The following is a 16,179-nucleotide window of genomic DNA, read 5'->3' as shown; positions in this document are numbered from 1 at the left end:
ATAAGTGACCCGGGACCGCTTCTCCCTTCTCTCTGCAGTGGGCAGTTTGCAGTCGTGAAGAAATGCCGTGAGAAAAGCACCGGTCTACAGTATGCCGCCAAATTCATCAAGAAAAGGAGGACCAAATCCAGCCGGCGGGGCGTGAGCCGCGAGGACATCGAGCGGGAGGTCAGCATCCTGAAGGAGATCCAGCACCCCAACGTCATCACCCTGCATGAGGTTTACGAGAACAAGACGGACGTCATCCTGATCCTGGAACTGTGAGTGCAGTGCTGGGGCCGGGGAGGGACACTGCGGGCTCCCAGAGGCCGGACAGCACAGCCAGGAGCCTGGGGCCTCCTTGGGGACGACTCGGCTTTGCTGAGCTTGAGAACTGGGGTGTGCGGTCTGCCGTGAGGCCCAGCTGCAGTTGTCTGGAGTCGGTCTGCACTAGCTTCCCCCCATGTGGTCACACTTGGTTTGCCAGTGGGTCCCCAGTCTGGAGTTCTTCCTTGCTTGTCATGAGATCGTCTGTGTTCTAAGTTTCATGCTAAGCTGTAGGCATATGCTCTTCTCCTCTCACACTGTTCCTCTGCCTTCCCTCTATTTTCCTACTTCTCTTTTTCTCTTCTCTCTCTCTCTTTTTTAATACTTTTAATTTATTTTTTTGGCTGTGCCACACAGTATGCAAGATCTTATTTCCCCAACCAGGAACCCCTGCCCCCCTGCAGTGGAAGCGTGGAGTCTTCACCACTGGACAGCCAGGGAAATCTGTCTCTTCTCTGTCTTTCTCTCTTCTCTTTCCCTCTGTCTTATACACGCCTCATTTTTAACTGTTGAAACTGTCGACACTCATTATATGAAAGGGTGAGATTGAAGCAGAATCACTCAAGGGTGATTGCAGGACTTGTTTTTAAAGCGTTCTGCTGACTTTCTCAGGCACACCCTGTCCGTCGGATGTTATTATGGGAAACTGACTGTAGTGCGTTGTTCCATGATGTGTCCCAGTCCCTGGCCCGCTGCCTGAGGGCCCCGCTCCCTGTAATGAATCCAGCAGCCAACAGAGGCTGGTGGGAGAGGAGAGGAAGTCATCCAAGAACATGCAGCTGGGAGTGTCTCTGGATGCTTTGGGTGGAGGACACACATTATCACCCTGGGGGCCGAGGGAGGGATGGATGGAGCAATCCTGGGTGGTTCTTAGTGATGACAGGCCCCACCCGTTTCCTGGAGCCTCTGAAATTCAGATGGACCCTTTTGCCAGCTCAGCAGCTCCTCCTTATTTGCAGATCTCTCAGGGCTAAGAGGTGATTTTTGAGACCAGAGAAGATGGAAGTAAAAGGAGGTATACAGAGGGCTCGGCACCTCACTGTGGGGACCTGTGCTTTGCAGTCACAAGGGCCTGGGATGGCCATTGCTTCTTGTCTCATCACTGGGATCCGAGCTCGTTCCTTTATGCATCTGAACAGGAACCTTCTTAACTATGAATGGGGATCAATTAATACCTCAGAAGGGTTTTGAGGAGATATGTGAGATGAGAATATAAACATAGCTAGCAAAGTGTCTGGCTCATCTGTTGTCGTTGTTCAGTCGCTTAGTCGTGTCTGATTCTTTGCAACCTCATGGACTGCAGCACGCCAGGCCTCCCTGTCTTTCACCACCTCCCGGAGTTTACTCAAACTCATGTCCATTGAGTCGGTTTTGCCATCCAACCATTCCGTCCTTCTCCAGCCCTCAATCTTGCCCAGCATCAGGGTTTTTCCAGTGAGTCAGCTCTTAGCATCAGGTGGCCAAAGTATTGGAGCTTCAACTTCAGCATCAGTCCTTCCAATGAATATTCAGGGTTGATTTCCTTTAGGATGGACTGGTTTGACCTCCTTGCTGTCTCAAGAGTCTTCTCCATGGTTGTATTTAATACGTTTCTGGGAAGTTCTCAGCCTCTGCACTAGTGACGTATTGGGCTGCACAGTCATTCAGAGGACTGTCCTGTGCATTGTAGGATGTTTAACAACATCTCTGGCTTCTACCCACCAGAGAGCATCCTCTCCCCTAGCTGTCACAACTAAAAATGCCTCCAGATGTTACCACATGTCCCCTGGGTACAGACTCTTCCCCCCTCCCCCATTGAGAACCATAGCATTAAAGGAAGAGCAGGACTCTAAGAGCACAGAGGATTAGAGGGTTCAGCAGAAAAAAGAGAGGAATCAGAGTGTAATCTTTCCTGTGACTTTATATGGTGATTTGAAAACTAGACAGACCCGAGATCAAAATCCAGAGCAAATCCTTTCCCATCTATGTGCTGTGCTGTGCTTAGTCACTCAGTCGTGTCCAACTCTTTGCAACCCCATGGACTGCAGCTCCTCCTTCTATAGGGATTCTCCAGGCAAAAATACTGGAGTGGGTTGCCATGCCCTCCTCTAGGGAATCTTCCCAACCCAGGGATCGAACCCAGGTCTCCTGCATTGCAGATGGATTCTTTACCATCTGAGCCACCAGGTAAGCCCAAGAACACTGGAGTGGGTCGCCTATCCCTTCTCCAGGAGAACTTCCCGACCCAGGAATTGACCCATGCAGATTCTTTACCAGCTGAGCAACCCAGGAAGCCCTTACCATATATCTCTAAACCTCAGTTTTCTCTCTTAACGCTGTTGTCAGAGACCATGAATGCAAAGTTCCTGGGAAAGAAATCATATAGATCACAATGTTTTGCCGTTTCAGAGAATTACCAGGTCATGCCTGGTAAGAGCCTGCCCAGGTGGCAGGCCAATGCAGGAGCCACAGAAGACGTGGGTTTAATCCTTGGGTCGAGAAGATCCCTTGGGAAAGGAAATGGCAACCCACTCCAGTATTCTTGCCTGGGAAATCCCATGGACAGAGGAACCTAGCAGGCTATAGTCCATGGGGTGGCGAAGAGTCAAACATGACTGAGTGACTGGGCATGCCTACACGCCTAGTAACTCTAGAATGTCATCTGCTCCCTTTGTATATCAGAACTTACAAATGATGGTGAGGTGTTAACTGCTGCCTGTGTGTGTATATTCTGAGTTCAACTTCTGTTGCCTGACTCCCAGTTCATAGAAATTTTCCATTAGATTCATTTATCCTCTGTATAAAGTGGATGATATGCAATTTCTTTAGCCACTTGTTTTAAAATTATTATACAGAAAATTTGGTGTTGGAGGAGAGTTGTATAATTCTATGAAAGGTAACACATGTGTAGATTTGTATAACTACCTCCCAAAGCAAGATTCAGAATAGTCCATTTGCTCCCAAAACGCCCTTGTGCTCACCCCTTAGAGTCACACCCACCTTCTACTCCATACCCTCTGGTGGCTGCTGAGTCATTCTCTATCACTCTAGTTTTGTGTTTTCAAAAATTATTTAAGTAGAACTCAAAAGATTGAATATCTTTTGAGACCAGCTTCTTTCAATCAACATAATACTTTTGAGATTCAAGCATGAGTCAGTTTTTCATTTTTAGCCCTGAATAATATTCCATTGTATGCTGTTTTTTAATCTGTTTGGGTTGTTTCTAGCATTTGGTGATCATGCATAAGGCTACTGTAAATATTCACATACAGATGTGTGTGTGTGGATATAAGTTTTTATTTATTTGGGGTAAATACAATAGTGCGGGATTTCTGGGTCATGTGATGGGTACACTTAACTCTGTAAGAAATTGCCAAACTTTTTCTAAAGTGGCTGCACCAGTTTACAGCCTTTCCAGCAATGGGTTGGAGTTCTAGTTGTCCCATCAGTCCTTTTTATTCTCAACATCTGTTTCTAATTGTAGCCATTCAGTCAGATGCATAGTGGCACATAGCTCTACGTAGTTTATTGTGCAGTGATCTTGAATATTGCATAGGAGCCTGGAATGTTATGTCCTTGAATCAAGGCAAATTGGAAGTGGTCAAACAGGAGATGGTAAGAGTGAACATCAACATTTTAGGAATCAGCAAGCTAAAATGGACTGACATGAGTGAATTTAACTCAGATTACCATTATAACTACTACTGTGGGCAAGAATCCCTTAGAAGAAATGGAGTAGCCATCATAGTCAACAAAAGAGTCTGAAATGCAGTACTTGGATGCAATCTCAAAAACGACAGAATGATCTCTGTTCATTTCCAAGGTAAACCACTCAATATCATGGTAATCCAAGTCTATGCCCCGACCAGTAATGCTGAAGAACCTGAAGTTGAATGGTTCTATGAAGACCTACAAGACCTTCTAGAATTAACACCCAAAAAAAGATGTCATTTTCATTATAGGGGACTGGAATGCAAAAGTAGGAAGTCAAGAAACACCTGGAGTAACAGGCAAGTTTGACCTTAGAGTACAGAATGAAGCAGAGCAAAGACTAATAGAGTTTTCCCAAGAGAACACACTGGTCAGAGCAAGCACTTTTTCAACAACACAAAAGAAGACTCTACACATGGACATCACCAGATGGTCAACACCAAAATCAAATTGATACATTCTTTGCAGCCAAAGGTGGGGAAACTCTATGCAGTCAGCAAAAACAAGACCAGGGGCTGACCGTGGCTCAGATCACAAACTCCTTATTGCCAAATTCAGACTTAAATTGAAGAAAGTAGGGAAAACCACTAGACCATTCAGTATGACCTAAATCAAATCCCTTACAATTTTACAGTGGAAGTGAGAAATAGATTTAAGGGACTAGATCAGATAGACAGATTGCCTGATGGACTATAGACAGGGATCAAGACCATCCCCAAGTAAAAGAAATGCAAAAAAGCAAAATGGCTCTCTGAGGAGGCCTTACAAATAGCTGTGAAAAGAAGACAAGTGAAAAGCAAAGGAGTAAAGGAAAGATATACCCATTTGAATGCAGAGTTCTAGCAAGGAGAGATAAAAAAGCCTTCCTCAGTGATCAGTGCAAAGAAATAGAGGGAAAAAATAGAATGGGAAAGACTAGAGATCTCTTCAGGAAAATTAGAGATACCAAGGGAACATTTCATGCAAAGATGGGCATAATAAAGGACAGAAGTGGTATGGACCTAACTGAAGCAGAAGAGATTAAGAAGAGGTGTCAAGAATATTCAGAAGAACTATACAGAAGAGATCTTCACAACCCAAATAATCATGATGGTATGATCACTCACCTAGAGCCAGACATCCTGGAATGTGAAGTCAAGTGGGCCTTAGGAAGCATCGCTACAGACAAAGCTAGTGGAGGTGATGGAATTCCAGTTGAGCTATTTCAAATCCTACAAGACGATGCTGTGAAAGTGCTGCACTCAATATGTCAGCAAATATGGAAGAAGCAGCAGTGGCCACAGGAGTGGGAAAGGACAGTTTTCATTACACTGCCAAAGAAAGGCAATGCCAAAGAATGTTCAAACTACCACACAATTGCACTCATCTCACACACTAGTAAAGTAATGCTCAAAATTCTCCAAGCCAGGCTTCAACAACATGTGAACCATGAACTTCCAGATGTTCAAGCTGATTTTAGAAAAGGCAGAGAAATCAGAGATCAAATTGCCAACATCTGCTGGATCATCAAAAAAGCAAGGGAGTTCCAGAAAAACATCTATTTCTGCTTTATTGACTATGCCAAATCCTTTGACTGTGTGGATCACAATAAACTGTGGAAAATTCTGAAAGAGATGGGAATACCAGTCCACCTGACCTGCCTCCTGAGAAATCTGTATGCAGGTCAAGAAGCAACAGTTAGAACTGGACATGGAACAACAGACTGGTTCCAAATCGGGAAAGGAGTACGTCAAGGCTGTATATTGTCACCCTGCTTATTTAACTTATATGCAGAGTACCTCATGAGAAACGCTGGGCTGGAGGAAGCACAAGCTGGAATCAAGATTGCTGGGAGAAATATCAATAACCTCAGATATGAAGATGACACCACCCTTATGGCAGAAAGTGAAGAAGAACTAAAAAGCCTCTTGATGAAAGTGAAAGAGGAGAGTGAAAAATTTGGCTTAAAGCTCAACATTCAGAAAACTAAGATCATGGCATCCGGTCCCATCACTTCATGGGAAATAGATGGGGAAACAGTGGAAACAGTGGCAGACTTCATTTTGGGGGGCTCCAAAATCACTGCAGATGGTGACTGCAGCCATGAAATTAAAAGACACTTGCTCCTTGGAAGAAAAGTTATGACCTACCTAGACAGCATATTAAAAAGTAGAGACATTACTTTGCCAACAAAGGTCCATCTAGTCAAAGCTATGGTTTTTCCAGTGGTCATGTGTGGATGTGAGAGTTGGACTATAAAGAAAGCTGAGCACCTAAGAATTGATGCTTTTGAACTGTGGTGTTGGAGAAGACTCTTGAGAGTCCCTTGAACAGCAAGGAGATCCAACAAGTCCCTCCTGAAGGAAATCAGTCCTGAATATTTATTTGAAAGACTGATGCTGAAGCTGAAACTCCTATACTTTGGCCACCTGATGCAAAGAACCGACTCCTTTGAAAAGACCCTGATGCTGGGAAAGATGGAAGGCAGGAGGAGAAGGGGACGACAGGGAATGAGATGGTTGGATGGCATCACCAACTCAATGGACATGAGTTTGAGAAAACTCCAGGAGTTGGTGATGGACAGGGAAGCCTGGCATGCTGCAGTCCATGGGGTCCCAGAGTTGAACATGACTGAGTGACTGAACTGAACTGATCTTAAATAAAAGTTGAGTGAGCTTACAAAGAGCAGCTATTAGGTGAAAGGGGAAGGAGGGGCCTCAAGAGATGGCCTCTTCTCCACAGAGTCAGACACATGTTTGTCTTCCCTGGGTGTTTGCTCCTCACAGATTCGAAAATCCCTGTGAGGTGACTGTCTTTGCTTTTTCACCCATCGGGCATGTGGGGAGCCATGATGATTACATTTATGTGTCAACTGACTGGGCCACAGTGTGTCCCAGGATTTGGTTAAACATTATTCTGGATTGTGTCTTGAGGGTGTTTCTGGATGAGGTTAACATTTGATTTGTAGGCTGAGTAAAGTGGATTGCCCTCCCTGTTGAGGGTGGGCCTTATCTAATCAGTTGAGGGTTTGCATGGAGCAAAACAACTGACTTGACTCTGAATAAAAGGGAGTTCCTCTTACCTGACAGCCCTTTAGCAGGTACATTGCTTTTTCCTGCCTTCACACTGAAACTAACACATTGGCTCTCCTGGGTCACCAGCTATGTCCATTCAACTCACCTTGCAGGTCTCAGGACTTGTCAGCCCATGATGGCATGAGCCAGTTCCATAAAATACATCTCATCCTCCCTTTACATATGTGCATCCTATTGGTTCTGTGTTTCTGGAGAACCCTGACTAATACAGTGATACCAAGGACTAAGGAGAGAAAGTGCACTCTTGTTTTCACATCACAAGTCTGTCCCATTTTGTATATATATTTATTTTGCCATTAAGAAATGTTTTAACTTTTAATGCACTGTTCAAAATATTAGGTCTTTCTGAGTCATCTTTGCCTTTGAGAAAATCATGCTTGTTGTAAATTCTAACAGTTTTAAAGAACGTTTAGTCATCAGTGACATATTCCATCTTCTCTCCTTTCTTAAGGGTGCTGGGATGCAGTGGTAGTTAAGAAGAGAAAAAAACGTAAGAATTTGTCAGAAAGTAGCCCTACAACTCATAGTGTTGTCTTGTCTGTATCCTCTGGTTCAGAATCTTTGAGTGTATTTTTTTATATATATATATATATTGCTTTGGGATGAATTCCATGGCAAGTAGAGCTTCCTTCAGGCTTCCTGATGAAGTGTGTTCCCTTGTTGAAACTTCTGTTACTGAAGCCTGTCTCCACGTGGATGTGTGAGTTCCCACCACCACTCTCTGGACTTGTCCTTACCACTGAGACAGAGACCCCAAACTCCCACTCCCCTCAGTATTTCATGAGCTGCGCCCAGGGATCTGGGCAAAATGCAAAAATGGTACCTTCTGTGTCCTTTGTACAGAAACTACTTGGTGTTAAAGGCACATTTGTTCAAATTCTACTCCAGGATTTGGCTTAAAATTTCTGTGAGCCCTGAAAATATTTTTGAAGAGTGACTTTTTCTCCACGCACTTCTCTGGAAACGAAGCTGATATGCTATTGCAGCTCAGTAGAGCACATACATGAATGAGGCAAACCTGAGGTCTCAAAAATCACATTTTCATATCCTCCCCATCCCTGGTTCCTTAATGAAAATCTCTTCTTGCCGTAATATGGCTCACTCATGCGTTGTCACATGGGCAAGTCACTGCAAAACCTTGATCTTCAGTGCGTCATTTTATAACTTGCTCCATGATCTGGTGGAAAGTGAAGCCAAACAAAGTCAGTGCTAATCAGAAACACTGGCTTCTAGAATTCTGTTCTGCACTTGCTGCTCAGAAACAGCTAAGTATTTCAGGCTACGGATAATTTAGGTTCCCTTTGCCCAGACGTGTGTGCATGCATGCTAAGTTGCTTCAGCTGTGTCCGACTCTTTGTGATCCTGTCACCCACCAGGCTCCTCTGTCTATGAGATTCTCCAGGCAGGAATACTGGAGTGGATTACCATGCCCTCCTCCAGGGGATCTTCCCGACCAAAGGACTGAACCGGCATTTCTATGTCGCCTGCATTGGCAGGCAGGTTCTTTACCACTAGTGCCATCTGGGAAGCCCCTGCCCAGACATGAGTCAAGTCCAAATGCCCCTAGGGGCCAGACAGGTGACGTAAATGAGTGAGATTGGTCTGCACGGAGTCTCTGTGTTGGGGATGTATGAGGGAATGGTAAGGACTGTGGCTGATTGAAACCCTCAGCGCTCAGCAGTGGATTGTTGCCATGTGGGTTATTGGGTCCAGTGTTGCCAGATGTTGCAGTTTTTTCCAAGGAAACTCTGGTATCTAGGCTTTTAATTTTGGCAGTTAATTCATACTTACAAGCAGACAGAATAAAAACTTCCTAGAAGGTCACATGTGGCCTTCATAGAACTTCAGATTCTTACCTCTTTTGTGTAAGGAATAAGTATTAGCAATATGTGATGAATACAGTCAGAGATCGCCCCAGAAGGCTAGCAACCCTGTTGGAAGGGCAAGTTACACACTTAGCATTGCAAAATGATTTTTTTTTAAATGTACACTATGGTTTTTCAGTGGTTCTCAAACTCTAGCATGCCTCAGAATCTCCTGAAGGCTTGTTAAAATATACATTATTTGTCTGCACTTCCAAGATTTGAGTCAATATGTCTACAGTAATGTCCAGGAATTTACATTGCAAACAAATTCCCAGGTGATGCCGATGCTGCTGGTCTTAGGGCTCATCTTTTGAAAAATCCATATTTTTATATATTGTTGTGTGTGTGCTTGGTCACTCAGTCATGTCTGACCTTTTCCCAGGCAAGCAGCAGGGTGCCATTTCCTCCTCCAAGGGATCTTCCCAACCCAGAGATTGAACCCACCTCTCTTGCATCTCCTGCATTGGCAGGTGGTTTCTTCACCCCTGCGCCACCTGGGAATCCCTAGGGTTCATCTTTGGAGAAGATGTTGTAGGTTGAATTGTGTCCCCTGCCCCCAAATGATATGTTGGAGTCCTAATCCCTTTTACGACAAAATGTCCCCGTATTGGGGACTGGGGTCCTTGCAGGTGTCATTTGTTAGGATGAGGTCATCCTGGAGTGGAGCAGGCTCCTTATCCCCTGTGACTGTCATCCTTGTAAGAGGAAGACCCTGTGGAGATGGAGGGTTGGGGTGATGGAACAGGAGCCTCCACACACTACTAGGGGAGAGGCCTGAAACAGATTCCTCTCTGAAACCCTCAGAAGGAGCCAAGACCTCAACCCACACCTTGCTTTCCGACACCTGGCCTCCAGAATTGGGAGACAATCCGTTTCTGTTTTTTAAGCCACCCACTGTATGGCGCTCTGTTACGGTAGCCCTAGAAAACTAATACAGAAGCACTAGTTGAATAGAAAACTACTAGGCTCCTAGTTGGACTCGGAGCCCACTCACGTGTTAATCTAAAATTCTGTAAGCCAGTTAATAACAAAGTAAAATACCTAAGTGTGTAGTTCCGTCGGGCAACCGAAACACAGTGGGATGTGTGAATCTTCCTCACAACTGGAGGCCTGAGCAGAGGAGGACTGGAATGGGGTAGGTGATTCTAGGTCTACCTACAGCAGGAGTGGACCTCACCCGTCACAGCCTGCTTCAGGAGGGACACCTGAGCTTTGGGTGACCTGTCTGATAGGTTACCCTGTCAAGATTTTTAAAGTAAAAATCTTGGAATTGCCATGTCATGTTATCACAGTGGACTGTTCAATGAAATCAAGCCAGTTTGGGCTCTCCAACCTTAAGTTTTCTCCTTTATTTGTTCGGTTTGGAACTTAAAGCTGTTGGAGGGGGGCTTCCCTGATATCTCAGTTGGTAGAGAATCTGTCTGCAATGCAGGAGATCCCAGTTCGATTCCTGGGTCCAGAAGACCTGCTGGAGAAGGGATAGGCTACTCTCTCCAGCATTCTTGGGCTTCCCTTGTGGCTCAGCTATTAAAGAATCTGCCTGCAGTGCCGGAGACCTGGGTTCGATCCCTGGGTTGGGAAGATCCCCTGGAGAAGGGTAAAGGCTACACACTCCAGTATTCTGGCCTGGAGAATTCCATGGACTGTATAATCCATGGGGTCACAAAGACTTGGACACAACTGAGTGACTTTCATTCACTTTATATTGGAGTAACCTTTTTCTCTCTCTTTCTTTCTGATTTTCTCTTTGTCACAGGAAATTCCGTTTAATTAGTGCAGTATGCAGTGCTTTTAGCCAAGTATGGGACATGAAATTAATGCACTCTTTTTTTGCATTTAATAAAGTAAATTTTATTAGTTTCTCAATTTGGTAGAAAACACATAACGTAAAATTGACCATCTTAACCACTTTTAAGTATACATTTCAGTAGTGTTATGTATTCACCTGTGCAGCAAATCTGCAGAACTTTTTCGTCTGGCAGAATAGAAACTCTATACCTATGGAACAACAACCCTGTTTTCTTAGCTCTTTTTTTCCTCCACTTTGTATAAGTTAATAATTTCTGGAATTCAGTTTGTTCATTGCAAACAACTGCTGAGTTGTATTCAAACATTTGTGCAGTATGCGGGATCATTGTTAAGCTGGCTCACTCTCTTGTAGCCAGACTGAAATACACACCAGTAAGAATATAAATATGATTTTTCTATGTGTATCAGCACAGTGGTTGCATGTGGATTGGGTTCATGCGGCACTGTCAGCAAATCCAGAATTGCAGGAGCCTTTCAAGAAGCAAATGCAGTGATTAAAGTGATGGTTTCAAGCTGCTGCCTAAGTGGCAAAGTTATACTAAGTTGAAAGCATTTGTAGGGACATAAGTGATGCTGGTAAATGGGGTGTGTCTGATGCCAGGGGCCTTCCAGCCCCCCACCCCTACTCTCTGCTGCTCTCCTGGTTCTCCCAAGATGTAAAAGCACACTCAAATTTCTTAAATGCTTTCCTTTCTTTCTTTCTTTTTTTTTTTTTCCTGCAGCTACATTTGTTCTCTCTTCTCTGAGCTCCAGCCAGCTCTTTTGACTTTTTGAACTCTTGTTTTTATTCACAAAGGTAATTTCAAGAACTGTTCTGGGTTACACTTTTGGCATCTGGCTCCTCAGATATCTACTATTAGGCAAGAACAGAGAACTGAAATGCATTTGGCAACAGTCGCAACCTTACACAACAGAATTAAATGGTGTAGAATAGGTTATTTTCCACTCAGGCACTCTCTTGAGAAATAAAACCCTGTATGTATGATTTTCCCCATGCTCCTACTTCTTGCCAGTTCAGTTAAAAGTGTTTCTTTCCTTAGTGTTTATTAAATGGGCATTTTTACTCACTTAAATGGATTAATTGATTTCCAAATGGCCTTAAAAGAAGTGGGACAAAAAAAAAAGTGAGACAATGAAAGTCATAAAAGCAGACCACATATAGTATCTGTGAACTCATAGGTATGTAGTCTTTATCATATATTCATAATTTTAGTATCTGGCTCAATATACTCTGTGCTGTAAACCTAAATTATAGGTAGTGCGGATTTGAAGTCTTTGCTTGTCTCCAAGAAAGGTGTATACTTGTTAAAGTTTGGTAAACTGGGATAACACTGCTGTCTGCCAGCCTCAGAGGCTTCCAGAGCTCCAGGGGTGGGCTATTCTTAATCACTCCTAAGGGACCACAGATTCTACTTTATGATGCAAATCCCTGGATCATTCATACTTCCTCTTGGAAGCTCACAGCCATGTCACAGATCTTATTATTCTTCCTGTGTTGGTTAACCCCTCTCCTCACCATCAACCTGAAGAGGACGAAACAGAAGGTTACTCTGGAACTGTGGCTTTAACTGACCACCCCCCCAGGCGTTCTGGTTTCCCCTCGCTCTGTTCCTTCTGGTTTCTTCTGGGGTGGGGCTATCCCGGACACAATCACAGCCTCCCTGCGATGCTCAGAGGCGTGTCTGCCCCTAGAGCCTAGGTCCCTCCCAGGCTGAGGGCTGCCAGCTTGTGGTCCAAGCTCAGCCCAAACCTTCAGCAAACTTTCCTCCACGCCGGTCATATAGCCCTCCACGTCTGGGCACGCTGAACCCAGAATTCTGAGGCAATGGTTGGGGGTCCGCTTTGGGGACAGGAAGCTGGGGACAGGATTGAACCCACGTCACCTGCATTGGCAGGCAGATTCTTTACCCCTGAGCCAGCAAGGAAGCCCTGTTCACTTGTTTTGAGGCACATCCAATGGACGTGGATCTTTACAGACTTCCTTGAGAGACAGGATAGAGGATGAGAGAGGCTTCCTTGGAGAAGAAAGGGACGCACACGTCATTGGAGCCTTCATTGGGTCAATCAGCCACTGGGGGGGCCCTGCTTTATGTTTTCTCATTCAGCCCTTGGACACAAGCCCAGCAGGGTGGTGTTGTCACCAGCCTCCAGATCTGGAAAGCTATGCACGCCAGTCCACATTGAGTGGTTGGGAATTCTAATTCTCAGATAGCTTCTTGGGGAGAGAAGTGTTTTATTTAAGTCCTGAAGTTCTGCTGAGCCACTGTAGGACTTAGCCAACAAAGCCTATCACCTGTCTTTTCTAAGCTGTCATCTTTGGGGGTTGGGAGAGGGTGACTGAAATGAAAGGCCACTATGGAGCGGGGAGGACGTTCCAGGCCTGCCCCCCACCCTCTTCCTTTTCTGGGGCTGCAGTCAACTTGGACGTGACCCTGAGGGCAATGTTGCTCAAGTGCTGGTGGGTCCTGAGCTGCACCCTGCTGCTCTCAATTTCAAAGCAGTGACTCAGCAGCTTTTGAAAGCCAATCTGGACTTTGAAGACCTTTCGGTTTCTCTCTTTGGTGCTGTTTCTCCAGCATCATGTTATTCCTGCCCCTCATCTCTTAGCATTTCCACGGTGCTGGGAGAGAGCAGAAAACGCTCTCGTGTTCCCATGGGATGATGGAGTTCAGGACGCTGTGTGAGGGCTCTCGTGTGCACATTTGCCCCCCTCAATGTTTCTTTGAGCACAGGACCATGTCCTGCTTTGGCTCCCGCAGCCCCTAAGACTATTCTTGAGCTAATAAATGTGTGCAGATAGGGCCAGAAGAACGCTATGTGATGGAAGAGGCACGTGTGGCTCAAGAGCCAGTTGACCGTGTGTTTCTTTGTGCGATGCTGATCGGCTTGCTTGGGCTTCAGGAAACGTACTCTTGACTAAGGCTCTTAGAGGGTAAGGAATAACACCTTTAACGTTAGGAGCTGAGTCAGTCTGGATCCTACCAGGAGGCAGATGACGCACACAAACAGGGAAATTTGAAGAGCATTTAATAGCGACTGTTAGTAAAAGTGTGTCCAAGGGTTAAAGAAAGCCAGTGATAAGGAATCACCCTTGGACTAGTGATAGAACGGTGCTCTCACCACCCTGAGGTCGGGGAGTGAGGAGGGGAGCAGGAGAGGGAGTGGTTTGGGGAACCTGGAAAGGATAACTTCCTGGAGAGAAAGCCCACCTGACCTGAGCTAAGCCCTCAGCAGAGGGATGGCCCTCCCTTGGCACTCTGGCAGGGGGAGTGAAGTTGCCTGCCCTCTCTCCTGGTGCTGCCTGTTGCCAAACCAAACCAGAAGCCAACTAACAGGGGAACCTTCTCATTCTGTCTCAGTGAGCAGCCTCCTTGTACCCAAAAGTGGATGGAGAAGAATATAACATAGGTCTGGAGAGGTAATCTTGCTCTGGGTTTAGGAGGATTTTTTTTTTCTTGGTTCTCTAATCATTTGACACTAAGTAGTTACAGTTTAAACTGCCTGGCACCACCACCTCCCCCGCCCCCATGAAGTTTATTCAGGCCTGCAAAATATACCAGTTTGTCCCTGGATGGTTAGGATCCACTTGATCTCACGCCCTTCTTTCTCATAGGCTGTGTGCCCATCACAGATTCTTAAAAAGGAAGTACTTTTTTGGAAGCATAACTCCCTTTTGTTTTTCCTGTTTTTTACTTTGTTAAAAACTCTATTGGAGTGAGGAGGTGGAGACATGGAAGGCAAGGCTCAAAGTCCTGGCTCTTTGACAGGCAGTAGTTCTCTGTTGCCAGGGCAACCTGCCTAGCAGGAGAACTGTGTTCACCCTACCTCTTTTACCCCTTGAGTGCCGCATCTTTCTCTGAAGGGACAGGAGTGGTCTTGATGCGCCTCGACACACAGGTATCTAACAGATGCACTGGGAAGGATTCCATGGAGATGGGAAGCTCTCTTTATCTGTCCCCTTCTTTTTTCATGACTTGCATTCCCTTTTCAGATCTCTTTAGTCTACTTTCCATTTCTCTACTTGCCACTGAAAGGACTCCTGCCGAAGCTTCCTAATTCACAAAATTCCATAATATATAAACAATGCATGCTACTCAACCATCACCTACCAGTATATTGATGTCCCTACAGCTTTATCTCTCAGCCTCTCTACAGCTCCGTGATTGCTTCTCCAGGTGCCTATCCAACGTCTCCATCCGGATGGATCTTTCCAGGTACCTCAAACCTAACATGTCCTCTCTGAACTCATGATCTTGCCTTCCCCCATCTACTTCTTCCATCTCCTTCTCTAGCTCAGTTCATGGTGCCACCATCTTCCTGGTTGCCCCGCCTGGAGAGCTTAGCACCACCCTTGCTACTTCCTTCTCCCCTCACTCCCCACTGTGCTACTCAGTCAGTCTTTCATTAAGTCCTGTGGATGCTGGTTCTGAAAGAGCTCTGAGTCCCTGTCTCTATACCACGCTCATACTTTCCCCTGACCCAGGGCCTCATTAACTCTCCCCTGAGTTATTAGAATATCCTCTAGTTTCTCTCCCATCCAACTCACCCCCAAATTTATTATAAAACAGCTACATCTCTTACTTAAAAATCTTTGATTAATAAGCATATGAAAAGATGCTCAGCATCATTCATCATTAGGTATCTCTACAAATCAAAACTGCAGTGAGACTATTTCATATCCAATAGGATAACCATGGAGCTTGCCTGGTGGCTCAGCCAGTAAAGAATCTGCCTGCAGTGTGGGAGACCTGGATTCAATCCCTAGGTCAGAAAGATCCCCTGGAGGAGGAATTGGCAACTCACTTCAGTATTCTTGCTGGAAACTTACATGGACAGAGGAGCCTGGAGGGCTGCAGTCCTTGGTGTCACAAAGAATCAGACAATGACTGAATGACTAACACACACATACACAGGATGACCGTAATAAAACAAAGACAATATCAAATGTTGGTGGAGGTTTTGGAGAAATTGGAACATTTTCCAAAACCTAACGTTGTAATTACAATGTTATGTAGCATAGTTACATTGTTTGTAAGAATTTAAAATGGTTCCACTACTTTGGAAAACAGTTCAGCCATTCCTCAAATGGAGAAGGAAATGGCAACCCACTCCAGTATTCTTGCCTGGAAAATCCCATGGATGGAGGAGCTTATCAGGCTACAGTCCATGGGGTAGCAAAAAGTCAGACACAACTGAACCACTTCACTTTCTTTCTTTCTCTTTCTTTCGTTCCTCAAAATGTTCGACACAGAGTTACCATTTTCACTCCTCAGATTATACCTAAGAAAAATGGAAATATATGTCCATGTAACTTACTCATGAAATATATAGCAGCATTATTCACAGTTCCAAAAAGATTGGAACAACCCAAATATCCGTCATCTGATGAATGAACAAGCAAAAAATGTGGTATATCTATACCATAAATTGATATT

At 45.0% G+C, this 16,179-nt stretch overlaps 1 protein-coding gene across 7 annotated transcripts in view; it reads left to right on the top strand.

Moving 5' to 3' along the window:
• Nucleotides 1-16,179, top strand: part of DAPK1 (death associated protein kinase 1) — a 206,029-nt gene that overhangs the window by 109,989 nt on the left and 79,861 nt on the right. For all 7 annotated transcript variants that reach the window (XM_070459526.1, XM_020902140.2, XM_020902143.2 and 4 more), the window contains exon 3: nt 39-260. In XM_070459526.1, coding sequence (XP_070315627.1) covers nt 39-260 — 222 coding nt within the window. The remainder of the gene's footprint in view (nt 1-38; nt 261-16,179) is intronic.

This window comes from Odocoileus virginianus, chromosome 31, assembly GCF_023699985.2.
Source record: "Odocoileus virginianus isolate 20LAN1187 ecotype Illinois chromosome 31, Ovbor_1.2, whole genome shotgun sequence".
NCBI classification, from domain to species: Eukaryota; Metazoa; Chordata; class Mammalia; order Artiodactyla; family Cervidae; genus Odocoileus; species Odocoileus virginianus.
The sequence above is the reverse complement of the archived record's forward strand: the minus strand, read 5'-3'. Positions and strand labels throughout refer to the sequence as shown.